Source organism: Podarcis melisellensis (assembly GCF_964234715.1).
Source record: "Podarcis melisellensis genome assembly, chromosome: 5".
In the NCBI taxonomy this organism is placed as follows: domain Eukaryota; kingdom Metazoa; phylum Chordata; class Lepidosauria; order Squamata; family Lacertidae; genus Podarcis; species Podarcis melisellensis.
Genome location: NC_138537.1, coordinates 44,759,306 through 44,787,105, shown reverse-complemented (window position 1 = coordinate 44,787,105; position 27,800 = coordinate 44,759,306). Strand labels below are relative to the sequence as shown.

Sequence of the window (27,800 nt, the reverse complement as noted above, 5' to 3'; positions counted from 1 at the left end):
ACACAAGTGGTCATTCACACAAAACAGGTATTTACCAATTGGTAAGCAAGTCTAATCCATAACTTTTTACACAGGTTGAGCAGCATCACATGACACAGTCTGGCCTATTCCTGTTAAGAGGTTTCCTAGCAAACCCAGCTTACTTCCCTTTGACTACAGCAGGTATGAACATGTGGCCCTCCAGATGTTGTTGGACTGCAACTCCCATCAGCCCCAACCAGCAAGTGCAATTGTCAAGGATTATGATAGTTGTAATCCAGTAATAACTGGAAAGCTACAGGTTCCCCATCCCTGTGTTAACGTTTAGCAGAGGGGCTCAAGCAAATGCCCCTACTAACCTCCTTTAAGACCCAGATCTAGGAAGTGTTTATATGCTTCTCCTGAGTAAAGCTGAAATAAACCCTAATTTACAAGAAGAATGTACAGCATAGGCATGATATGGTTAGGATTCAAAGAAGCAAATTGCTCTGAAACATCAGTTGTACTAACGATAAGCTGAAAATCACCCAGTCATCAAATGGCATTCATTATTATCATCATGCCACCAGAACTGGATGATCTTTAATGGTTTGGGCTATTACAAAACTCATGGATCAGGCAGTGGCTAGCCCTCTCTCAAGTATTTCGGATATACTGGAAAAGGAACGGGCGAAAAAGACTCAACTGGGAAAGGTGGTGCTATGCTTTCATCTGGAAGGTTGAAAGGACTGTAGTGTCTTCATCTCTTGGCCACTACATACAGCTTTTATAAGCATGGAACTCTTTCAGCATTCACAATGGTAAGCGCAAAAGAAAAGCCAATAACGGCTACCAAGTTATGGTGAGGTCATCTGAAGAGGAACAAGAATATCTTCTTTTACGGATTGAAATAAATAAAATAATAAAAATATTGTCCAGTAGCACCTTAGAGACCAACTAAGAAGAAGTATGTGAAGAAGTGTGCATGCACATGAAAGCTAAGGTGCTACTGGACTTTATTTATTTATTTATTTATTTATTTATTTCGACTACATCAGATCCACGTGGCTACCTTCTTTTAAAGATAACAGGGATCCAGAGGCTGCCAAAACAATGAGTTCTTCTGCATCTCTCCCAATTGGAAAGATTGTTAGGGAAAGGGGTTAAAGTGAAATGAATCTTCAGTTAAAATATACGTCCCCAAAATGTAACAAAACAGTGTGACATTCATACTTTTTGTGCTGCTGTGCCTACAAAGCATTTTACAGGAACCTGTCAAATCTAATCAAGCTTGTTTATTCTGCATGTAAATGTAGGACCTGAGGCAATCTTCTTTCAAAAATACAGGAAAAGCACATATTGTCCCTGGCAGTTACTTGGCAGGATGGGGTTTTTTTTGTGTTTTTGTTTTTTTTAAGGACAAAAGGCAAAGCCTAGTTAACTCTCCATTTCAATAATTTCAATCATTATAGTATTTAGACTACGCAAGAACCATTTTGTTTGTTTTGTCAGCAGGAGTGACAGCATAGCAACCAAACCCAGTTAAAATGGGGTGGGGTGTGAAAACCAAAACCAAGCATGCCATATGAAACAAAGTGGAATCAGGTGATTTGATATCTTTAATATTTGATATCATGGCTTAAACTATCTGTAACAAATTATGAGGATGTGCTCACTCTGCCTACAAATCTTGAATTTTGTTTAAGTTTGTGCCAGTGAGAAATTTCCGGCTGACAGCCTTGTTCTTAAGATAAACTCTTCTTGGCATTTTACAATTGAATACCAACTACTGCGGCATCGTCTGTGCTTTCACATTTGCGTTGATAGGGAATGATGGGACTCTCGGTAAGATTCAGCTGCCCCCTCCTTACACATCTAATTTTAAACACAGCAATTGTCTGCCCTGAATTTCTGTCTGACTCAGTCTGTGCTGTGGCTGTATGTCTTCTTGGCCATCATCTGCAGAACTGGGCAAAAAAACTATTGCTAACAATACTGGGGACATGAAATAGTGTTATCAGGTGATGAGAGGAAAATCACATTTCCATATATAACAATTTATAAATGAATTGTTTTCCAAAACAATCTGGAACCCACAGTCCTTGTATAGTGTTTCTCATTTGTCAAACTGAAAATGATACAAATCTTATGGCATGCAGGATGAAGCAACACACCTGAAAAAGATCTAAAAGAAGAACACAATTGTGGCTATTGAAGCATCACTCTTCTTTCAGTTTTAGCATTGAATATGACAATATTTTATACCGGCTCAAGAAAACAGATGGGAATGTTTCCTAAAACAAGAATTTGTGGCTAAATTCAAAAATCCATTAACCAGGAATGCTTGGATTCGAGTCACGTTGGTCCCATTCCTAATATATCTGGCTTAACTGGTTTGTGGGTTGGGCAGCTATAGCAGGCCAGATACAGGCAATTTCATCTTCATCCTCTTCTGACTTTGCAAGAGAATCCGCTAATCTACATACAAACAACCCAGAATGATCATTTTTCACCATAAGGAAATATTATCACAGTAATCAGTTCTGAGCTACAGCTACCAATACCAGTGTACCACATATACACATAAAATATGTCATTTCCTAAAACTAGATCCTCCTACTTCGAAAGCTGACATTTATGGGGTAACCAAGACAACAGCAGCTAGAGCACACTCATTCAGAAGTAAAAAACTGGAAGCTACTTATATTGCCTGAGATCTCACACACTTCCCTCTCCTCCTCCTTCCTCCTCCTCTTCTTCAAGCCCTTATTAATGTGTTATTTCTCCTATTCACAATTGCAACAAAAGGATGTTCAGATTTAAATCCATCAACCACCTTGATCCTTACCACATTTACTTAAGAGTGAATCCCAATGATAGCTGTGAGACTTGCTTTCAAGTAAATATGTAGGCAATCGCAACCTCCCTCTTATTTCCTCAGAAGAATCAGAGGGTCTCTCTATTTCTCTTTGTCCTCCTGGGACGTATTATGGAAGCAATGCAACTAGTCCACATTGTACAAGACTCTCAGAGTCATCATGTGCTTAAAAATCACCAGAGTGAAAGAACAACCTTCTTCACCAGCAGGGGTGAGGTGTTCGAGTAGATCTAGAACAATTACCAAAACAATGCCAAAGGAAAAAAATGACACGTTTAGGTGAACACCAAGGACACACCAGCGATGAGCAAAATGAGCTGTCCAAACTTTACAGGAAGGAGCATCATCTTTCTTTCCACACTTCTAAACAACAAATTCAAGACACCGCTGTGCCTCTCTTACCTTTGAGTATGAGATGCTGGTGATGGACTCTATGGAACCGGCTTGGGTTGCCTCTCGGCAGCGCTGGGATGCTGGAGAAGCTGTTCCCCATGGCATCAGAAGGTAGCAGCCAACAGCTGGGAGATGACAACAGCTGGAGGGATCTGTGGGTTTGTGCCGCCAGCCAGGGCGGGGTAAGGAAAGGGAGGGGAGCAGGGGCTAGGGGCTGGGCTCGCCCCTCCCTCTCTCTCCCTTAGACCTTCCTCTCCTTCCCTCTCGCAGTCACTTTGGCTCCAGAATCCCCCTTTGTCTCCTCTTCCTCAGAGATGCTGCCTTCACTTGGGCTTGATCTACATCGTGGGGGGGAGGGAAATGATTGGGGAGCGGCTGCCTCTTGCGCGAGCAGGATGGGAGATCTCTGCTGCTCTCTTCCCTCGGGGAGCTCAGGTTGATTCCCTCGGTAATCCCTCCCCCTCTGCTCTTCCTCTCTCGGATTCCTCCTCGCGTCTCCCTTTGTGTCTCTTCTCTTCTCTCCACCCCCCCCCCCCGCCACCTCTCTCGCCTCTCCCTTCCTACTCCTGCCAGGCTCGCTCCGTGGATTTTACCTTGCCTGGGCAATGTGAGAGGATGGGGATGGGTGTCATCCGGCTGCCCTTGCCCCTGCTCAGCCGCAGATGCTGAAGCAGCATGGCGCTTCGGGGGCCTTTTCTCCTTCGCCCCCCGCCCGCCCCCGCGGCTTCCCTATCTGGGGGGCTGCGGCAGACCCGTTCCCCATTTGGATCTGGTTGTTATGGTGACAGCTGCCTCCTCAGACTAGTGACTTAAGGGACCAGATGAGTCACGTGAGCAGCCAGATGTGCCACCTCTGGCGCGGGAGGCGGGACAATGAGGCGTGGAGGGGCTCTCTCCCGCCTCTGGCTCTAGGGCCCAGCGAACGCCGGGCCCAACAGGTAGCGTCCGGAAGGGTAGCGGGCGGAGGCACGTGGCTGGAGATCCCGGTAGCGTGTGCGGGGCAGAAGCTCCAGTTTCTCGCGCGCCCTTTGGAGTCCGAATCGTACGCGCGAGAAGCGGCGATCCGGCTTCGCACTCGAGGAGAACCGGAAGGTGGTTGCCCAGCGCGATGAGTTGGGCCTGGAGCGTGCAGTGTGTGTGTGTGTGTGTGTGTTGAGGTGCTGTAAGTTGGAGCTGCACGCGCGCCTTTCTGCAAGAGGAGGGACGAACAGGAAATGGTCGTGGGTGCACGTGCAGAGGTCAGTCGCTGAGTGAGCGCGTCGAATGCGCTCCAGAGGAAAGCACGTGTGCGCACTCCCAGAAAGGGGAGCCAGCGCTAGAAGCATGAAGTGCCTAGGGCCAGGCTCGCCAAGTGGATAAGTTAAGAGGGATAGGGTGCTTCTCCCCATTCATTTTTCTGTTAGCCCATTTGCTCCTCCAGGTTTCAATCGGAGTATATTTGGGTCCTATATATTTATTATTTTATTTCATGTGATGCATTTATAGATACCACTCATACACCATTAGATCTCCGGCAGTTTACAATGCACATAAAAAAATATATAAAACAGTCAAGAATTTAAAGAGCAATACAAATCCAGGCAGCAAAAAACGGCACAGATTAAACACTTGCTCCTAAAACTAAGCCACTCCTTTGCTCTCCAGAGCTTGCTGCTAATGGAATCATCCCTACCTATCCAAAATGTTGGAAGTAATGGTGTGTGCTGTGGGCAACATATGAGCAACCATGCACTAAAAGAGCAGGTATGGATCACTAGCAGCCTTAAGAGACGTGTTGTCCAGGTCCTGCCAAAGGCATGTACCGTATATGAGGACTAAAAACTCAAAAATTGCTTCTCAACGTTTGCACAGTAAAAAAAAGGAGGTACAATGAGGGTGGGTAGGTAGGTACCTGGGTGCATCATCATATGTTTCTAAGTAAGGTATCCATGTGGGAAATAAATCTTCCAATAGTTTAGAATTGCCTTCTGCAATGGACATAGCTCCGAATCATTCCAAGTCACTGGGAGATTCCCATTGATTTGGGGAGGATCTTGGATTGCAACACAGATATGCCAGGGCATGAATGTTTCTGCATGGGTGCAATTGTCCTTTCTTGAGTACTGTACTTAGTAATATAGCAAGCTACCTTACAACACGTCAGACCATGCTAGTTGAGTATTGCCAACTGACTGGGAGCAGTTCTCCAGGATTTCAGGCAAGTGTCTCTCACAGCCATAACTGGAGATGTCAGCAATTCAACCTAGGACCTTCTGCACGTGGAAACCAGGTGATCTTCTACTGAGCTACAGCCCTTCCCTCATGTGGGACATACAAAGTATGTAGAGTTTTTACCTGAAGGTAAAATGTCCAGAGTAGCCCACAGTACAACGTCTATTATCAGCTATAAAAGGCATGTGCCAGCAGCCAGAAACTAACTCCCAGGTAAGTAACAGAGATTGCAACCATACATATGTAATTGCACTGCATATATATTGCAAAAAAAAACCCAAAATATATATATATATATGGTTTTCCCAGTAGTGCTGTATGGAAGTGAGAGCTGGACCATAAAGAAGGCTGATCGCCGAATAATTGATGCTTTTGAATTATGGTGCTGGAGGAGACTCTTGAGAGTCCCATGGACTGCAAGAAGATCAAACCTATCCATTCTTAAGGAAATCAGCCCTGAGTGCTCACTGGAAGGACAGATCATGAAGCTGAGGCTCCAATACTTTGGCCACCTCATGAGAAGAGAAGACTCCCTGGAAAAGACCCTGATGTTGGGAAAGATGGAGGGCACAAGGAGAAGGGGACGACAGAGGACGAGATGGTTGGATAGTGTCTTTGAAGCTACAAACATGAGTCTGACCAAACTGCGGGAGTAGTGGAAGACAGAAGTGCCTGGCGTGCTCTGGTCCATGGGGTCACGAAGAGTCGGACACGACTAAACGACTAAACAACAACAACAACAACAACATATATAGCAAAAATCATAATACATTCTGTGAAGGTAAATCTCTATGCCTTTAACTCTCTAGCTCTTAGAACAAGAAATCAGAAAAGATGAGAGAGCCATCTAATCAAAGCTGTCAAAAATTGCCTGTGAAAGCCAGACCACAGTCTGCAACAAGCAGAGAACAGGTGTGCTTGCTGTGCATGCAAATAATTACAGATGACGCAAGCTTGCTTGTGCCAAAGAAAAGCCCTTAGGACCTTTGGGAAACAGGGCCACACTAAGCATATGCCTGCCTGTAGATTTACATATTCATTCTTATGTGCAAACCTGGGAAAGCATTTGCCAATGCCCACAGGCAGTGTGAACCCCAAATATATCTTTTAAACCCATAGTGCACAACAAAACATTTTCCACAAACAAGGACCAGTGCGTTGTGTAGGTAGCCAAAACCAAATAACAGAATTTGGGTTTTATTTTTTAACTCTCAATAGTCTTTATATATTTCCTGCCATTTTCTACAGAAAATGTTTTCTGGAGACTATGCTCTATGGATTGACCAGATGAAAAATTCAAACTGCCCTCTAGTCCAGAAAATAGCTCTAGTTAATCCAGAATGCAACTGCCAGACTGATGACTGGGAGTGGCCGTTGGGACCATATAACACTGGTCCTAAAATATCTACCGTATTTTTCATCCCATAGGATGCTCCATCCCATAGGATGCACCTAGTTTTTTGGGGGGGAAATAAAGGGGGGAAATTTCCTTTATTTCCCCCCAAAAGCTGATCGGGGAAACCGAACCAGGTTGAGGAACAGCGGAATGGTGGCGCTGCGCCTCCCTGCTGTCCCCCGAGTTTGTGGGACTGGCCGATGTCTGCCCGGCGCGAGGGGCGCTCTGCTTCAGGGCGCCCTGCCCGCCGGGCGGCAGCCTGCTATCTGCAGCATGGGGAGCCACGCGGGGAACTCCTGCAGGGCTCCCCACGCTGTGGATGTCTGTCCGGCGCGCGGGGCGCTCTGCTTCAGGGCTCCCCACCCGCCCGGCGGCAGGCTGCTATCCACAGCGTGGGGAGCCCTGTGGGGAACTCCCGCAGGGCTGCCTAGGCTGCGGATGTGTTCCCGAAGCGCCGGGCGCTCTGCTTTCAGGGCGCCTGACGCTCCGGGAAGCAGGCTACTATCCGCAGCCTAGACATCCCTGTGGGACCTCCCGCAGGGCTGCCTAGGCTGCGGATGTCTTCTTGAAGCCTGTAGAGAGAGAGGGGTCGGTGCGCACTGACCCCTCTTGCTCTCCAAGCTTTGGAGGGGGAAAAGTGCGTCCTTTAGGGTGAAAAATACGGTACTTTGGCTCTTAGTACATTTCCAAGCACAATTCAGAGTATTGGTACCAACCCCTTTTTTGTCCCAGAAACATTTTTATTCAGTCCTCAGGACTGAGAGGTTCTGGTTGAAGAAGAACATATCTTTATGGGGGGGCAGGGGGCTTTTGTTGAACATTGCTAATCCCCTTTTAAACTAGGCCATGAACCTTCTTATTACTGAGAATGACAGATCTTTGAGCTTGGGACAAAAGGGAAAAGTAACACTTGACACTGGGTATATTGTAAGTATATCTTTAGCACTGTAAATCAAGACTACTACTGAAGAGATTTAGTTCAGTCTTTCCAGACACACACACACACACACACTGAGAGAGAGAGAGAGAGAGAGAGAGAGGTGTATCTTTATTTTATTTGGATATAGGATGAGCATTGCAAGAAGCTTCTAAAAAGAGGCTTTGTCAAACTGTTATGTGTATGCGATGAAAGGGGGGTTTCTTTTTTAAAAGAACAGTGCTGTCCCCTGCTCCAGAAATAACACCTGTGGCTTTGCTTCCCTTTGTGTGCCATCACACCAGATTTGTTTAATCTTGTGATAGTTTAACCTTTTTTTATAAAGAAGTAGCAGAGAAAGAAGTCACTAAGGGAGGAAAGAAAACATGTGGAGATGGAAGAGACAACACTGCCCTGGAAGGGAGCAGGCCCCGCAGTCCTCCCCACAGCCGATGGTCCAAGGCCTCACCGCAGCAGGAGTCCCTTTATAGCTGGGAGAGTGAGGGCCTGGGCCACGCCCCCCTGGGCCAGTTGGAAAAGGCCCTGGAAGGGAGTAGGCCCTGCAGTCCTCACCACAGCCGATGGTCCCTACTACACAGTAGTTCAGAGCTTTCCAAACTGTTTACGTTGGTGGCACACTTTTTAGACATGCATCATTTTGCAACACAGTTTCACTAGCAAACCAGAGGTTCAACTAACCCCTTTTCAGCCTCAGGAGGAGCATGGGGAACGTTTGCACAACACACCTGCACACTGCAGTGACATACTAACGTCACAACACACAGTTTTGAAAGCTCTGCAGTAGCTGCTCATTGAACACAGGTATTCTTTTTGCAAACTGCTTAGAGGTATTGTTGCAATCAAGTGGTGTATCAATGTCAAAAAAAAAAAAATCAATAGCCAGAACTAGTTTTATCATTCCTTTGTTAACTACCTTTCTCTTGGGAAAGGTGTTGCTCTCCCTCTGGATATACACAAACTGGGTCTTGGCTTTTGTCGTTGTGTTCCTTGGTGATATGTTTAGGATTGCTCCAACCCTAGAAGCAAATCAGGCAAACCCCTGGGGTGCCAAATTTCCCAGAAGTTGGGCTGCCTATGTAAATGCATTGGAGAGAGAACCACTGCCTGCACTTTTGGAAGAGATGCAAACAATCTGCTAAGCAATTCACCACTCAAGGGCTATTAACTGCATTGCAGGAATATGATCACGACCCTTCTGATCTCTACCTATTATCCAAGCCATAGACACAGTTGTCCAGAGAAAGAAATAAGAACCAGCAGAATTCTTGAAATTGAAAAATAGAAAAGTAATATCCTGGTCAACTATTGATTATTTAATCTGCTATTAATCAGCATAAAATAAGAAATGGCAGGGGAGAGGGTTCACCGAGGGCAAGTACAAAACTCAGGTCAGAGGTGGATGTGATTATACCACGGTGGGGCTAGGAGGGACCACATGAACTAATCACCTGCCTACAGCAGGAACAGGAAGATGGTGGAACAGGAAGATGGTATCTGCACGCAGATGTTTTCGCATGCAGAAATAATAAATTATTATAATGATTTTATTATTTATACCCTGCCCATCTGACTGGGTTGCCCCAGCCACTCTGGGTGGCTTCCAACGTATATAAAAACATAATAAAACATTGCACATTAAAAAGCTTCCCTATACAGGGCTGCCTTCAGAGTCCCAGGTTCAATTCCTGGCACTGCCAGTTAAAAGGATAATATAGCAGGGAATGTGAAAGACCTGCCTATGACCATGCAAAGCCAGAGCTCAAAAAAAAAATTGTGCTAATCGACACATAGCTTCCCATGATCCTATTAGACCAATAAAGTCATGGAATGCACAATTGGAAAACAGGAGTGTATAAGGTGCACCTCAGAAAGAGCTTTCATTTAGTCACGCCATGTGCCACCGTGGAAAGGGAAGTGAAGGTCCCCTAGGCCTGGGAAATTCTTAGTGGCAAATAAGTCTTTGAGAGACTTCAAAGAAGTGTGACTAGCCCAAGGTCATCCAGCAGCTGCATATGGAGGAGCGGAGACTTGAACCCGGTTCCCCAGATTACGAGACTACCGCTCTTAACCACTACACCACACTGGCTCTCAGTGTGGAGCAACCTGTTTTCCTAAGCAATGATGCTTGGCAAATTAATGTGCTGAATGTACACCACATTCTTGCTCTATTCCCCTTTGATCAAGCGGTAAGCATTCCTTGTGGAGGCAGATTGCTTCCTTATCTGTTAGCTATTTGTTGAGATAAATGGCTAAGGTGGGCTTTAAGTGTTAATATTTTTCATTATCTGGGACCCTGGCCATAAATATATGCCCAGCAGCAACAGCACACAGAAGAGCATGCTTTTGCAGAGTTAAAAGTAATATCCTGTGCAAAGCTGGCTGGGCATGTATACATACCATATGAGTGCTTTTAGTACCCACACAGAAGGCCCCATCTTGCTGAATCATTCTGAAATTGTTCTATCTTGCTCCAACCTTTCATCATACCTGCCTACCCAATTTCTGTTTCGTGTACATTTGTCCAGTGACAGTGGCTTGTTAACTGATACACTGCTGACCTAACTCTGTTGTACTGCTCCTTCATATTGAGCAAACCCATGACATTTGCAGAAGGGGACAAGGGACATTGTGCTGGCACATAAGCCATTGTGCTCCATCATAACTACCTCTTCTCTGGCAATGCAACTCTGTTGTACCTTAAATGATCGACACTTGGTGATGGAACTTAACATTTTTTACCAGACCTAAGCAAATTTAGAAGTCTCTCAGTGTACTTGATAGCACTAATGCCACATTATATTCAACTGTCCTTCAACAATTTAAAGAAGAAGGCTTGTTCAGGCAGATTTTCTCTGTGGTTGACTGCACAGGAAAATAAGTTAACAGTTCTGACATTCTTGCTGGAAGCCACAAAAGTGCAGATAGAGGGTTAACTGGCTTCATGCTGCATGCAGTCAATGTAGCTTAAGGGCCTAGAAGAGTTCAGAAGCTATGTGAGGCTGCAAACGGCAATGCACTAAGAGCAAGATAAAGCACACGTGCAATGGTACTGCAATCTGCACACAACAGCATGGGATATTTACAGTGCAGTCAAACCAACAATGCATGTTTTCTAGACAGGCACACGATAGGAGCTGAAGCTCACAAAGTTTTCCTGTAAATTTGCTAGAGAGAACTCTGAGAGCCACTCACCCTGTGCCCTGACAGGGGGAGGGCATAGCCATATATATTCTCCTTACCTGCATGGGCACATCCTCTCATCCTCTCCCTTTTCATCTCGTCACCAAGCCAGAAATGTGAGGACAATCTGCATGTCGGAGCTCCATTGCTCAGACACCATCTTAAGCTAGACTTAAGCATGTCTTTGTAACCAAATTACCATTTTAAGCCTGCCTGAACAAAACTGCTGTATCTGTTACTCTTCAACAAATATTCTGAGTGAGTAAATGTTACTTTTACCTTTCACCAGACTGTTTGTGCGGTGGGGAGAAAAGGGGGAAATACCAGGAGAATGCAAATTCCCTTTTAAGCTGCAAAGGGATGCACTTTACTGAACTCGCAAACTTGATAAAAGAAGGATAGTAATTAATAAATATATCCTTTTCTAGCATCTATACACATCCCTACAAACACATACTGCAACCTACAGGTCTAGAGACCTTGTCAATACAGGGTGAGGCATGGTGGATTGGACATCTCAGTCGTACAGTACATGTTTTGCATGCATAAAAGTCCCAGGTTAGATCCCAGGTGCCTCCACATATGGCTGGGAAAGATTTCTGTCCCAGAGGGGGAGTGGAAGGGGAATGAAAGGAAGCACAGGTCCAGGACTTTTTTATGCGCAGGAATACCATGAGGACATAATCTGCAAGAGTGGCACGTATGACTCCCATTTTCAATATTCAGAAATTCCAAGCTTCAAGATAGGTAATCTTGAAAAAGGCTGAACTATGAGTGTTAGAACGGGAACATTGTGAAATGTTCCTTTTTTTTCATGGATGCTGCAAACATTTCAAATGTTATCCTGTTTGTCTTGGAACTGTTTTTACCAATTAAAATAAAATTGTAGACTATCCCTTAATAGAGTAGCAAAGATTCTTGGCCAGTGAATGTTAGTGAGTGAACTGCTGTAATGTCACAGAATGTTCATTTTCACAGCAGTATGTGGGGAAAGGATTTGAGGTAGAGTTTGAAACTCAGAAAACAAAACCATATATTCACATATAGATCAGAGGCACTTACAGAGCTGCAGGTTATTTTCTGCTACTACTGTACTTCTCTTTAGAACCCATAGCTTGTTTGTTTGTTATAAAACATTATTGCATCAAGTTATAACGGTTCAGCTGTATGAGGATCCATTTTCTTAGCCTTCTCCTTTGATATGTTTTCCTGTAGATTCGTATGAGGTACACAAGCCTAACTCCACTTTTATACTATCAATTTGCCAGCATTATTATGTTGAGTCTTAGAAAACTAGTCCTAGGGGAATGTTTGCTGCCAGCATGGTCTTTTGGATCAATAATGTTTGATTGTGACCTTTACATTAGCAATGTTGTCATCCATCAAACCAGGCAGGATCTTCACATAAGAATTAGTAAACACCCAGGAGTTAATTCAGTCCACATATGAAAAAGATCATCCATACTCATTGCAGAATTTATATTTGAAGCTATACTAGAGAATCCAGTACAGATCAGTAAGAGGAATAAAATGTGCTGTGTCCATTGTTGTGGTGTTTATGGCACAGCTTCATTTTTAATCTTTTTACTTTCCAACATCCTCAGGCCATGTGCAATTATTTCCCCACATCCTCAAGCCATGTGCAATTAATACTTCCTATTTACAGATAGGTAGCCATGTTGGTCTGCTGTAGGGGAAACAAAATTTAAAAATTCCTTCCAGTAGCACCTTAGAGACCAACTAAGTTTGTTATTGGTATGAGCTTCCGTGTGCATATATCTGAAGAAGTGTGCATGCGCACGAAAGCTCATACCAATAACAAACTTAGTTGGTCTCTAAGGTGCTACTGGAAGGATTTTTTTTTATTATTTTGTTAATACTTCCTATGCCATGCAGGAGCCTTTCCCCAAACAGTTGCTCACTCAGCTTTCCTTTTTCAGCTCAGATTCTATAATAGAATAAATGGGTAAATTTCCACACAAACACACCACTAGCAGGAGTTCTGAGAGTTTGGTCACTTTGTTCCCTCCTCCCCAAAACAGCTGGTTTGAGGGGCTTACATTGGCTCCCACCAGCAGGCATACAGCTGGTTGCAGCTGCTGCCTGCCTGTGATTTTAGCAGATGTAGCACAGCGCTCCACAGAGCAGAGTGGGACCGAAAGACACCTCCGCCACATCCAAGCCCCCTCCAGTGCAGGCAGATTGGGGGTTTGGATTGCTCTGCCCAATGGTTCTTGTAAGGATTACTCAGTTAATATATGCAAAGCAGCTCTAATGCTCAAAAATGCTACATAAATACTCAATATTTTTTATCTCATCCTCACAGCCACACAGCTCTTCAGCAAGTGTCACAAAGCTTTCCTGAGTGAGACAGCAAAGCAACTGCCTGTAACTAAAAATAATGCCAAGATTAATCAAACAATAAAACTCTGCTGGATTCTAGAGAGACACATCTGATTTATTTACATTGAAAAGTGCTTCATGCCTACAATTCTGCTAAGCAAAAACAGGTGTGACATTTTATTCCTTCCTCCCCCTCCCCCCCACTCCTCCTCATCAATAAATTGTGTGTGTCCTGGTTATGGAGATTAACTTTACAGGCAAATGTCAGTCTTAATTCTGGTTTGACAGCCTGGGTGCATTGCTAGACAAGCAAACTGTAATCTTGCGATGCAAACACTAAACTAAACCATGTAGAGGCAGGGGCAGGCTACAGTCGCAAGTTCTCAGCAGTGTCTTATTTGAATAATCTATCTGACAGCTCTGCTCTTCCCTCAGAATTCCCATTTAGTAAAAATATTTTCAGATGTCACACATTCCAGAACCAGATAATGTTGCCCATATATGCTTTCCTATGACACAGCCTTTGCCAGACTGTTGTCCTCCACACATTTTTGTGCACAATTTCCCCTAATATTTATGCATTATATATGCTGTTTTTGCTAATATATACATTTTTGCGGAGACTTTCCTGGAATATATGCATTTTTGTATGCACTGTTTGACTGGAGAATTGCATCACAAAAATTGGAGAAGTATAAAATTGAAATGGTTAGCCCTGTTTTGGTTCAATTGTTTGAGAAGTGTGGATTAAGTGGTTTCTTATCAAGATACAAGCAAAACTGAATTTCTCCCCCATCCGTATCAAGTATTCTCCTAGCATCGGCAAGACCTGCTTAATGTCCGTTTTAATACTGAAAGCTAAACACCGCCTCCTTGTGGCACAACCTCATGCACATACAATAGCAATTATACCTACTGACTGAGACAATCCTGGATTAACTCATCTTTCAAATTCTCTTTGTTTTAGTCTACTACATTCAAAATGAAAGCTCAGGCTGAAACACGATCTGGAACTCAGAAGGGGAGGAGAAACTTTGGGAACCATTTCCTAAGGAAATATATGTATACAAGTACCAAAATCCAGTGGTAATGCGTGGGGCGGGATCCTGCAATGGTAGCTGAAGAGGAGTTGGGTCTGCCTCCTAACATGCTGCTACCCCCATAGTTATCTATAGGCCTCTGCTAAGGTATATGTTTCCAGGTTGCTTCATAAAACAGAAGTAACCCTTACCTATGAAAAAGTTATGCCACACTCTGCACCACACAACTTCATTCATGTCTGAGGGCCCTGCTCCTTCCTGCCACTCACCATCTGGCCTGGGGCGGGGCCTGAAGCCTCATAAAGGACTGCTGGACTCTGCTGCCCGGGAGGACTCTCCTGCCGCTGCTTGTCCACCAGGTTTCTCTTACGCACAGCAACCCAGGTCATGTGGGCGGGGAGGGGGGGTTGCAGTGATTTTTAGGAAGTCATTAGTTTGCACCAGGCGTCCTATTGGGAAGACCCAGTTTTCTGAGTGCATGTTCTGGAAGTTGGGCAATAGGGGCAGTACAGGATTCCTTTTGGTGTACCGACCTCCCCGCTGCACCAAGGATTCCCTGCCCGAGCTGCTTCAGGTCGTGGCGGATGTTCTCCTGGAGACACCTAGCTTGGTCGTCCTAGGGGATTTTAACATCCATGCCGACATGACCTTACAAGGGGCCGCTCGGGACTTCGTGGAAAGCATGGCCTCCATGGGGCTGTCCCTGAATAAGTCTGGCCCAACCCATAGCCGCGGACATGCCTTGGACCTGGTGTTTACCTCTACGGATGTTGGTGATCTGACACTAAGTAAAAGTGAAACGAAAGAAGTGCCATGGTCAGACCACTTCCTGGTGCAACTATACTTCTCTGCGACCCATCCCCTCTGCAGGGAGGTGGGACTGATTCGGATGGTCCGCCCCCGCCACTTAATGGATCCAAATGGTTTCCAGAGAGTGGTAGGGGATGCTTTATCCCATGTTGATGGCCTTTCAGCCGATTCCCTGGTGGCCCGCTGGAATGTGGAGTTAACCAGGGCTATTGACTGTTTGGCTCCGAAGCGCCCTCTCCGATTGCATGAAGCCCGGAGAGCCCCGTGGTTTTCCACAGATCTGAGGGCAATGAAACAATCGTTGAGACGGCTAGAGCGCCGGTGGCAGATAACTCATTCTGAATCTGACCGGACACAGGTTAGAGCTCAACGTCGAGCCTACCAAGTGGCGATAGCGACGGCGAAGAAGACTTTCTTCACCGCCTCTATTGCATCTGCAGAAAACAGCAGCAGGAGACTCTTTCAGGTGGTTCACAATTTAGCGGAACCACCTGTAACATCGGGGCCCAGTACGGGCCACATGTTCTCCTGCAATGATTTTGCAAATTTTTTTGCAGATAAAATCGCTCAGATTCGGGAAGAAGTAGACTCCATCGTGGGAGCAGGGCCGGGGCGGGAGAGTGCTAGAGTCCTGTCTGGTCAAGTTGTGTGGGATCAATTTCAATCTGTTACCTCCGAGGATGTGGACAGGCTGCTTGGACGAGTGAAGCCAACCACCTGTCTCCTGGATCCTTGCCCATCCTGGCTTATAAAAGCTAGCCGGGAAGGACTGGGCGATGGGCTTCGTGGGGTGGTGAATGCTTCCCTCCGTGAGGGAGCCTTCCCAGACCCGCTGAAAGAGGCGGTTATCAAACCGCTTCTTAAAAAACCATCTTTAGATGCGGCCACGATGGCCAATTATCGCCCAGTCTCAAACCTTCCATTCTTGGGCAAGGTGATTGAGCGAGTGGTTGCTGAACAACTCCAGGCACGCCTGGAAGAAGCGGACCATTTGGATCCCTTCCAGTCGGGATTCAGGCCTCATCATGGGACTGAAACTGCCTTGGTCGCACTGGTTGATGATCTCCGGCGGGCTAGGGACAAAGGTGAGAGCTGTTTCCTAGTTCTGCTGGATCTCTCAGCGGCGTTTGATACCATCGACCATGACATCCTTCTGGACCGTCTTGAGGGGCTGGGAGCTGGGGGCACTGTCATACAGTGGTTCCGCTCCTTCCTCCTGGGCCGTGTTCAGAAAGTGGTGGTGGGGGATGAGTGTTCAGACCCCTGGCCGCTCACTTGTGGGGTGCCTCAGGGTTCTGTCCTCTCCCCCATGCTTTTCAACATCTACATGCAGCCGCTGGGAGGGATCATCAGGAGGTTTGGGCTGGGTGTTCATCAGTATGCAGATGATACCCAGCTCTACCTCTCTTTTAAATCAGAACCAGTGAAGGCGGTAAAGGTCCTGTGTGAGTGTCTGGAAGCGGTTGGAGGATGGATGGCGGCTAACAGATTGAGGTTGAATCCTGACAAGACAGAAGTACTGTTTTTGGGGGACAGGAGGCGGGCAGGTGTGGAGGATTCCCTGGTCCTGAATGGGGTAACTGTGCCCCTGCAGGACCAGGTGCGCAGCCTGGGAGTCATTTTGGACTCACAGCTGTCCATGGAGGCACAGGTCAAATCTGTATCCAGGGCAGCTGTTTACCAGCTCCATCTGGTACGTAGGCTGAGACCCTATCTGCCTGCGGACTGTCTTGCCAGAGTGGTACATGCTCTGGTTATCTCCCGCTTGGACTACTGCAGTGCGCTCTACTTGGGGCTACCTTTGAAGGTGACCCGGAAACTACAACTAATCCAGAATGCGGCAGCTAGACTGGTGACTGGGAGCGGCCGCCAAGACCATATAACACCGGTCTTGAAAGACCTACATTGGCTCCCAGTACGTTTCCGAGCACAATTCAAAGTGTTGGTGCTGACCTTTAAAGCCCTAAATGGCCTTGGTCCAGTATATCTGAAGGAGCGTCTCCTCCCCCATCGTTCTGCCTGGACACTGAGGTCCAGCTCCGAGGGCCTTCTGGCGGTTCCCTCCCTGCGAGAGGCCAAGTTGCAGGGAACCAGGCAGAGGGCCTTCTTGGTGGTGGCGCCCGCCCTGTGGAATGCCCTCCCACTGGTTGTCAAGGCGATGGACAACTACCTGACATTCAGAAGACATCTGAAGGCAGCCCTGTTCAGGGAAGTTTTTAATATGTGACATTTTAGTGTATTTTTCATTTCTGTTGGAAGCCGCCCAGAGTGGCTGAGGAAACCCAGCCAGATGGGCGGGGTACAAATAATAAATTATTATTATTATTATTATTATTATTATTATTATTATTATTATTATTCAGCTTGGCTACAGAACAGGATATAATCATATGTGGTAGCACTGCTAAGAAGCCCATGGAGCCCTGATTCTCACACTGTGAATATACTACCTGGGACCAACTAGCTCCATATCACCTACACGGACTGGCAGAAGTTATGCTGGGTTTCGGATTGGGAACATTCTGTCCTACCTGGAGACGCCAGGGATCGAATCTAGGACCTTCTGAGTGGGAGGCAGATGCTCAGCTACTGAGTTGAGTTCCTTCCCTAATATCTCACATAGCTAATACAGTGGTACCTCGGGTTACATACGCTTCAGGTTACAGACTCCGCTAACCCAGAAATATTACCTCGGGTTAAGAACTTTGCTTCAGGCTGAGAACAGAAATCGCATGGCGGCGGCGTAGCAGCAGCAGGAGGACCCATTAGCTAAAGTGGTGTTTCAGGTTAAGAACAGTTTCAGGTTAAGAACAGACCTCCAAAACGAATTAAGTACTTAACCCGAGGTACCACTGTATATCAAGCAACCACACCAGGCAGATTATGAAACTTTGTTTCAGATGGAAAAGTTTACAAAGATATGGGACCATATATACAGCAATTCTAAGGGAGAGCAGGAAATAAATCTCGCATTCTGTGCCACCCGTATTCTCTTTCATGCAGTTTAAGATCTGCAGATGAATCAAAGCCAACTCTGCTGAAAAACAACTTACAGGGAGGAGACTTGTAAGCAAACTATCTCATTTGACTGACCTGGTTTCTCACAAACACAGTGATGATTCATTACTGGACAACAGAAGGAAACCATACATGGGAAGAGGCAAAGGGAGAGGAATAAAAATCAGCTTTTGATTATTTGAAAGCTACTTTCATTCTCTGTGGTGCACCAGTTACTATCTTCACACTGGAGGGTAAATACTGCACCATACCTCCAGGCTATGACTGTTTCACATACAAAAGAGTTTTGTGATTTGATTTTTCTAATGGAGGAACTATAATACCAGGAAGACTCTATTCATTCTCTTACTATAAAAGCAAGATAACTAAGCTCTAGGTTTCATCCTGATCCAACAACACATGGATAAGGAACGCAGCTGGAACAATTATGCCAACGAGGACTGAATAAGGAGGCTCCTAGGTAGGAAGCCAAGAATGGCACAACAAAGGCAATGATGTTCATGTGAGCTACTTTATTGTTTGCTTTGCTTGCTTATTGTCATCCTGTCTTTGAACTAAACAGGCCTTACAGAGCTCACCTAATCACCCTGCCAGAGAAGGCTGCCAAGAGAAGACCAGCCAGTGCTTCATCTCTGAGACGATCCCAAGCGCTCTGCAGGAGGAAAGGCGCTCGGTCACCACAGCACTATGGATCGATTCCGGATGATCTTCCAGTACTTCCAGTCCAATTCAGAGTCCGTGACTAATGGGATATGTGCACTGCTGGCATTGGCAAGTGTAAAGATGTACAGCTCCTTTGACTTCCACTGCCCTTGCCTTGCTAAATACAACATGGTGTATGGCTTAGGAATTATGTTTATCCCACCAGTGGCACTTTTCCTCTGTGGTCTCATTGTCAACAGACAGTTTGTGGTGATGCTTGAGGAGTGGAAAAGACCTACTGGGGACAGGAAGAAGAATCTAGCCATTATCAGGTGGGGGATTTCAGTACTGGTGCTAATTACTTTCCGCAATGAAGATTGCTTATTTGTTGCACCCTTCTCTCCCAAGGTTGCTGGTGGAATCTAAACTTCCTCCAAATTATTACTTAGAATTTGTATTGTGTTGTTTTAATTCTTAACAGTACTTAGGAGGCTTTACGTATATAGCATGATATCACCATAACCACTGAAATGGATTACAGTTCTTATGTATAGTTATTATAACACTCTGAAGCTAAGAAATAGTGGCATGCCCAAGGGTACACAATAAGGCCACATTTGAATACAGGCTTCCAGATACACATATCACCTAGAGTCAAACTAAACAGGACAATGGAAGAAGGTTCACCAGCATTCTTTTAGAAAATTTAGATTAGAGGGGGCGAGGTTGGATTAGAACTGTGATGCTGGAAGCGCAGTTTTAACCATTTCCACCTGCATTGTATTTCCCATGTGAAACACCCAGCTCCCCAAACTGGTATTTGTTCTGTAGCACAAAACCTACTTCCTTATTTTTTTACATTTTAAGATTTGCATGAGTTATAAATATTGATGATTAATAAATATTGCTTGACTTTATTTCATTTAAATTCTTAAGAATTTGGATTGGGGTGGATGACAAGTTTATAAGCTCAATTAGGGGTCAATGAACTTAGAAGTTTGGGAAACCCTTTGGAAATCACTGGAGTATGCTACTGTCCCTTCCTTTCTTATTGCCGGTGCTGAGCAAGTTCCAGCCTTTAGAAATATCAGTTTAGTTTTTTGCTTCTCTATCCAATAACCAGGTACATGTGTTCCTCCGTTCTGCAACGGGCCATGATTGCACCTGTTGTTTGGATCCTAGTCACCCTGCTCGATGGAAAATGCTTTGTCTGTGCTTTCAGCAGTTCTGTTGATCCTGATAAGTTTCCAGGTTTAGTCACCAACATCACACCTTATAATGAGGTACAGCGCTTGCTGTCCAAGGTCCCATGCAAGGATGATGAACTCATAAGGAACAATACTTCCCGCAAGGCTGTATCCAGGTACCTCAAATGCTGGTCACAGGTAAGTAACAGACATATATAGGACCTCCTCTATAGGAGTTCCTTATAGGAACATTAACCTGCTCTTGAAACATATATAGGTAGAATCTGTTTCTCAAGCTCATCTTCAGAATATTCTCCTGGATAATCACTGATTAAATGCAAGAAGCATAATTTTTAAATTGATATTTGCTGTCAATGGAAGGAAAGAGCAACAGATGATTCATAGAATACGCATGGACCCTACAGCATGTGCAGATTAACTAACAATTCTTAAGGTATTGAGCCGCTATATGAACTATGTAGTGTCTCAGACACAAACTTTTGGACAAGTCACCTTCTCTTAAACTATCCTACCAAACAGAGCTATGGTGGGAATAAACAAGATAAGGATTGCAAACTAATTTGCTAACTACAGATTCTTTTGAAATAATAATAATAATAATAATAATAATAATAATAATAATAATAATAATTTATTTATACCCCGCCCATCTGGCTGGGTTTCCCCAGCCACTCTGGGTGGGTTCCAGCAAAATATGATGAAGATTCCCAGACCTCTTTAATTTTTCCACTCAGCATATTCCATTCATTATGCCTCCAAGTCTCTTGTCTTCTCCTGTTTCTGCTTCCATGTGTTTTGCCCCTCTGGTCCCATGTGCAAAACAAGCTCCATAGTCCTGCATCCCCTGTGTTGTGATAACCTTATACTATGCCAGATTTCAACCAAGACGGGCTACAATTAAAATCTGACCAATAGTAACAGGAACATGTTGGGTTAGGGTGGGGTGAGGAGGCAAACTCTCCAAGCCCCTGGCAGTTGATGACACAGTCCAGGTTTCAGGCTCTGCTCTGCAGAAGGAAGAGTGAGTCACAGAAAGACTCATGGGTTGACTGATTACAGATGCCAACTAATGAAGCAGTCCTTCTGTTGATTTCAGTACCCATTCTTTCAGTTTTGCCATTTCATCCATCTGCCATTTTATCTGTCTTAACATACGCTATAAGAATGGGTAGGCAATGTAGTGCCTTTCAGATACTGTTTGGCTCCAACTCCCATCAGCCCCAGCCTGCATGTCCAATGGTTAGGGATTATGGGAATTGTAGCTCAAGGACATCTGAAGGGCACCACGTTGATTATCCTTGCTTTCAGTCAAGGACAATATTCCTTTTGTTTTCCTAGCACTAAATAAATGTAGACATTAATTAGCAAATCAACATTTATTACCAATTCATTTACTTAACAGAAGTTGGGGGCTCCTCCCACAGCAGGGTGTTGAACTAGAAGATCTGAGAAGTCCCTTTTATTATGGGATATTCAAGCAATAGAACACGGATGTCCTGTTTTTTTTTTGTTTCCCTGTGGCTGGCCTTGATTGCTTTAACATTTGTATGTACTTCCTTTGCCTTCTAGGCTTTTGGATGGAGCATACTGCTGACCCTTATAGTGATCGCCTTCCTTGCCCGCTCTCTCAGGCCCTGCTTCAACCAGGCTACCTTCTTGCAGACTCGCTACTGGAGCAACTACATTGATATTGAGCAAAAGATTTTTGATGAAACATGTTGTGAGCATACCCGGGACTTTGCACACAAGTGCATCCTCCACTTCTTTGAGAGCATGCAGAAAGAAATTAAACGAAGGCGGTTTCATGCCCACCCAGGAAAAGAGGAGGGGAAGGAAGAGGAGAAGGATCACTTGCAAGGAATCAGCAGCCAAGAGCAAGTGAACAAGCTTCTTCAATCATGGTACTACAGCAAACCTCCGCTGGATTTGAGTGGAGCTACACAGAGGCAACCCCTGGGCACAGAGGGAATATCTATGCCTTGGACAGGCAGTATGATTAACAGGTGGCATCCCCAGCCAGGGACCACAATCACAAGGCAAACAGACGTTTAAAAGGAAATGGAAACTGAGAGCATCAGTAGCTAGGGGAAAACACATACACACACATCCCAGCAAAAATGGGCTGCTCTTGCATCTTTAACAACAGCATAGTATGCAGGAATCACATACCCTCCAACACATCAAGATGAAAAACCGGGACACCATCTTCCAGGTTCACACTCCCACATGAGTAGCATGACCCATGCAAGATTGCAGCCCTGGAAAAAGTGCTTTTTTGGGCATGGTGCCCCAAAACACACTTTTGGGGGTGCAAGATCACAGCACCAAAGAAAGTGCTTTTGGGGGCTCAAGATCATGGTTGCCCCAAATGGCCACCATGATCTCCCGGAGGGCGCGGGGAATGGGATGTCCCAGTTTTTCCAGAACAGTTGAGGGGTATGGAATCAGCAGCAGAAACTTTAATGGCATGGAGTGAAGCATTATCACATGCTAATGTTTGTACAACGAGTTCAGTTCAGATTTATTTCCATATGAGCCATAGGCCATAACAAAAATGCAAAAGGATCTGTAACTCTGTGGTTACAGCATATGCTTTTCATGCAGAAGGTCTCTGATTCAATCCCTGGCATCTCCAGGTAGGGCTGGGAAAGACCCCAGTTTGAAGTTCTGGAGACCTGCTGCCAATTCATAGCTAGGTGGATCTCTGGTCCTCGTACTTAAACATGTGTTCAATATATTGTACATAAAATGGTTAACAACATAGCCCACATCTTACAGATTATTACAGCAGGCAAAAGGTGGGTCCAAAGTTAGCAACTCTATCCAGCAAGGAGACAGTAATGGGTGTACTAAATTATCAAAAGGCAAGAGCTTATCACTAATGAATAATGCACTATATGAAATTATAGCCCAACTGTATTGGCTGCCAATTAGTTTCTGGGCCCAACTGAAAGTGCTGGGTTTGACCTATAAAGACTTCAATGGCTCAGGACCTCAATACCTCAAGGACCACTTCTCCCCATATAAACTGACCTGGACTCTGTGACCATCACCTGAGGCCCTTTCTCGTGCGCCTCTGCCACAAGTGGTCTGTAGGGTGGCAACACAGGAATGGGCCTTTTCTGCAGTGGCTCCCCATTTGTAGAATGCGCTCCCCAGGATGGTTTGTCTGGTACCTTCATAATATGCCAGGCGAAAATGTTCCTCTTCAACCAGACCTTTGGCTTATTAACAGTCTATGTCCTTTTAAATGTGTTTGTGAGAAGGGGTGTTATTGGTTTGCTTTGTTTTCTATCTTGTTTTTATTGTGTACTGTACTTTTTATGGTGTGAAGTGCCCTTAGATCTTCGGATGAGGGGTGGTATACAAAATAAAATAAAAAAATAAAAATAAGAATCATTTCCCCAACATCCTATTGAAATATGTTGGACAGCTATACTTGAATCTCCCTTCTAGAATTAAATTATTAATTCATTTTCAGGCTACAAGAAAAGATGAGAGAGCCAGGCATGTAACCTGGGCTTCTAAATAGAAGCCTCTGTGAGTATTTATGTTTGGTCTCCTTCACATATTAGAGACCTGCTCTAATTTAATTTTAAGCAGACACACTCAAGAGATTAAATATCTGACCTTCCATATTTGCCATGTGTTTTAATCAAATTGACTATTTGCCTTAGCAAGCTGCTGAGGAATGAACTGGGTGGATATCTACTTTGCATACTGATTTTCCTGGAAGGGTATTTTTAAAGCATTTTAGACGCAGCAGGAATATACAAATGCGAAGGAAGGAAAAGACAGTGTGATTACTAAGTAAGCTATGTGCCTGGACATCAATTTCTGACAATGACGCTGCAATCATTGGAAGCATCGCGTTTTCATGCCTTTGGTTATATTATTTGTTTGTCTTGTATAACAAGCTGATGAAGCTACTATGTATGCAGTGATGAAAGCGGCCCATTATGTTTTGCATTACCTCCTTTAGTGTTATTCTGGTACTCTAACCTCAGTGATGAATTTGGATTACATATTTTGTTAGAAACTCACATCATGTTTTGACGGCGCAGCAGCTCATTCTTGCCTGCCTTAAAGTCCATTTATATTTGAAACAGTACTGTATCTCTCAAAACCAGTTCTGCCTGAGCCAGGGCAATACCCTAGGTGCCAGTTAGGAAGGGCAAGGAAACCATATCCCGACACTTCCCCCCCTTCTTTTAGGCTACAGATGATTGTTTCCCAGGACCACCTATAGTTCTGGCTGACTCCCTCCTTGAGTTAATACAGTGGTACCTCTGGTTAAGAACTTAATTCGTTCCAGAGGTCCGGTCTTAACCTGAAATTGTTCTTAACCTGAGGTACCACTTTAGCTAATGGGGCCTCCTGCTGCCGCCACTGTGCGATTTCTGTTCTCATCCTGAAGTAAAGTTCTTAACCCGAGGTACTACTTCCAGGTTAGCAGAGTTTGTAAGCTGAAATGTTTGTAACCCGTAGCAAGTGGCGCTGTGGTCTAAACCGCAGAGCCTAGGACTTGCCGATCAGAAGGTCGGTGGTTCGAATCCCTGTGATGGGGTGAGCTTCCGTTGCTCGGTCCCTGCTCCTGCCAACCTAGCAGTTTGAAAGCACGCCAAAGTGCAAGTAGATAAATAGGTACCGCTCCGGCATGAAGGTAAACGGCGTTTCCATGCGCTGCTCTGGTTCGCCGGAAGGGGCTTAGTCATGCTGGCCACATGACCCGGAAGCTGTACGCCGGCCAATAAAGCGAGATGAGCGCCACAACCCCAGAGTCGGTCACTACTGGACCAAATGGTCAGGGTACCTTTACCTTTTTACCACTGTATTGTTAACAATTAACAGTGCAAGCCTAGACCCAGCAGTTAGTTACAGAAGCCCCAACAACATGCTTGGTACTGTACATCAGAAGTCAGCAGACAACTTGTGGGATCCGCTTTGCTTTTCTCTAGAATCCTGCCATTGGAGGGCAGGGCCAGATACAAAATGTTAGCTTAGCGGGCAGAGCCAAATACCTATTTCATTTTGCAGGCTGCATACCAACGTACAAAGGCACATCTGGGTTACTACTGATTAGAAACTCCTAATATAAAACACTAAAAATGGCCAGTGGAGTTGCTCAAAGCATAGCTGTCAACTTTCCCCCTTTTTTGCAAGGAATACTATTCGGAATAAGGGAATTTCCTTTAAAAAAAAGGAAAAAGTTGACAGCTATGGCTCAAAGACAATCATGTAATATTTATATTTTACACAGAAGGAATGATGTGGCTGAGGGGTAAGCAATTAGCATGCTGTAGCTGATTATTATTATTATTTTACTTGCTGTTTGTGGCATAGGCCTGCCCTGCCAGGGTTTGTGTCTTTTGCAACTACAACATCTCTAGCCACCCTTCTTCCCAAGAACCCAGGCACATAACTTCTGCCACTTCTGAGCACACAATCTGATAACTCATTTGATATGTCCTATCTGCCAGGAGTTGGCCACCTGGAGCAGCACTCATCCAGCCTAGGCTCCAACAGGTGCCTAGTTACGTGCAACTCAGCTGAATGGGCTTGTTGCTGCCCTGTCACTCAAGGCCAGCTGGACTCAAATGACATAAACATGGAATATGGAGACCCATTCCTTTGTCCCAACTTTTGACCATCCAGGGTCACTGCATGCTGAATCTACATTGTGCAACCTTGTGTGTATGTGAGTATTGAGACTCTTTCCAACAGTCCTCCATCCATTAGTCTTTTTATTTTGTATTAAAGTACCAGGCTGCTTTCCCTTTGTCTCTTAGCTCTTCTCTAAAAACACACACAAAACCTGCACACAAAGACAAAACTTTCTTTAATTTGGCACTGGGGTTTGGAGTGGTTCTGAGACACGCCCAAGGGATTGTGTTTCCCTCACCTGCTTAGCTGCTTACCATTATGCTTTCTACTTGTGCCTGAGGGAAAGTACAAAGAAAGCATACTGCTCCACAGCCCATGAAGATGGGAGGGAGCTAGCAGTCCACCACCTTCCCAGCAAGATATCCAGCTTGTAGCTCTAGTCCTCTCTTTGGCCAAGAGTTAGAGGAAAGGGGGAGTGGTGACACAAACAAGAACATACTGTGGACAGCTGGCCTACCTTACAAGGCAGCTGTGGCAAAGTGATCACTGCACCATTGTTAAACTATTTGGAATCAGAAATCAGTTCCAATCTACTTGCAAACCAACTAGAGATAAGACAGTTGACCCCAGTCAAGCTTCTGCCTGCTCTCACTGTATGGAACACGACACAATCCCTGGCCACAGGTCCAGACCAAGGCATTTTGCTGAGGGGCAGCAGCAAATGGTCCCCCAACCCCAATTAAGGTGCCTGGTACAAATTATTTTGGAATCTGAAGAAGGAAATCCCACAAGGACTCGTCACGCCTTTCTGACAGCAAAAAAAGCAAGTCTGGAAATTCCATAATAATAATAAAAAAGTAACTATTTGCTTTCAAGTCAGCCAAAGACAGGTGGCTGTCTCATTCTGTTAAATGGTTAGCCTGCATTCAATGTGGTAACACAGAACTTTCCCCGGCAGATTAAAAAGCTCTCTACAAATATCCACGAAGCTTTTCACTACATGTTCCCTTTTCTCAAGCCTTTGATGTGAGTTCTCCTTTAATATCACCAGCCCACAGATCATTGCTCAGCCTCAATTCACTGGAAGTTGCTCTCTGTGGTCTCCCCTCCCCATTCCAAGCTTCAGTGATCATGTAACTCTTTCAACAAAGTGATGTGATTAAGAAAGTGACCTCAGCAGTATCCAAGCAAGTTGCTCTGGAGGTCCACTGAATGGGGATTTGGGGTGCCAGTTAATGCTTAACAGGTGTATTCCAAAAGGATGGTATGTTTACATTATCACTTACTCCACATCCAGTGAGCTTCTGCTGTTAGAGCCTCATGCACACACCAATAGCCACAATCCGTACTGACCTTGTACAGTGGTACCTCGGGTTACATACGCTTCAGGTTACATACGCTTCAGGTTACAGACTCCGCTAACCCAGAAATAGTACCTCGAGTTAAGAACTTTGCTTCAGGATGGGAACAGAAATCGCACTGCTGCGGCACAGCAGCAGCGGGAGGCCCCATTAGCTAAGCTAACCTCAGGTTAAGAACAGTTTCAGGTTAAGAACGTACCTCCAGAATGAATTAAGTTCTTAACCCGAGGTACCACTGTAGTTTGTTGAGAAATATTGTTGTCTAATGGGTTTTCTCTCAAACCAGCTTCAATCTGACCCCAAAAAATAAAGCAACATTTACTTTATACTTGGGACGCAGGTGGGTTAAACCGCAGAGCCTAGGACTTGCCGATCAGAAGGTCGGTGGTTCAAATCCGAGCTCCGGTTGCTCGGTCCCTGCTCCTGCCAACCTAGCAGTTTGAAAGCACGTCAAAAGTGCAAGTAGATAAATAAACCATTGCTCTGGTTCGCCAGAAGTGGCCTAGTCATGCTGGCCACATGACCCGGAAGCTGTACGCTGGCTCCCTTGGCCTATAAAGTGAGATGAGCGCCGCAACCCCAGAGTCGGCCACGACTAGACATAATGGTCAGGGTCCCTTTACTTTACTTTACTTTATACTTAAGAAAGGTGTGTACATTTGAGACAGTCATGACATATGGCAGCTTCATGAATAGAAGTTCTGGGCAGGGGGCAGGAAACTTCATGAATAGAAGTTGTGGGGCAGGAAAACCAAAACGGTCACGTGTGTTGGGTGAAGACATCCCCAGGCCTTATCTGATTTGTACAACACAGTGTTAAT

At 45.0% G+C, this 27,800-nt stretch overlaps 2 protein-coding genes across 4 annotated transcripts in view; one reads left to right on the top strand and one right to left on the bottom strand.

Annotated features, from left to right (window-relative positions):
• Nucleotides 1–3,749, bottom strand: part of NEURL1 (neuralized E3 ubiquitin protein ligase 1) — a 137,056-nt gene extending 133,307 nt beyond the window's left edge. Inside the window, exon 1 of the mRNA XM_081912005.1 lies at nucleotides 3,239–3,749. Within this exon, the coding sequence (XP_081768131.1) occupies nucleotides 3,239–3,329 (91 nt within the window). The 5' untranslated portion in view covers nucleotides 3,330–3,749. The remainder of the gene's footprint in view (nucleotides 1–3,238) is intronic.
• Nucleotides 3,750–4,144: 395 nt separating this feature from the next.
• Nucleotides 4,145–23,325, top strand: CALHM3 (calcium homeostasis modulator 3). Of its 3 annotated transcripts, XM_081912008.1 has the most exons (5): nucleotides 14,399–14,573; nucleotides 17,510–18,624; nucleotides 18,727–19,138; nucleotides 19,930–20,191; nucleotides 21,584–23,325. In XM_081912008.1, exons 3-5 carry the CDS (start codon nucleotides 18,852–18,854, stop codon nucleotides 22,064–22,066), a joined length of 1,032 nt encoding a protein of 343 aa, XP_081768134.1. In that variant the 5' UTR covers nucleotides 14,399–14,573; nucleotides 17,510–18,624; nucleotides 18,727–18,851; the 3' UTR covers nucleotides 22,067–23,325. The 3 variants fall into 3 exon arrangements, with proteins under 3 accessions (XP_081768133.1, XP_081768135.1, XP_081768134.1); XM_081912007.1 differs by lacking the exons at nucleotides 14,399–14,573; nucleotides 17,510–18,624 and adding an exon at nucleotides 4,145–4,467; XM_081912009.1 differs by lacking the exons at nucleotides 14,399–14,573; nucleotides 17,510–18,624 and adding an exon at nucleotides 12,898–13,463.
• Nucleotides 23,326–27,800: the final 4,475 nt, after the last annotated feature.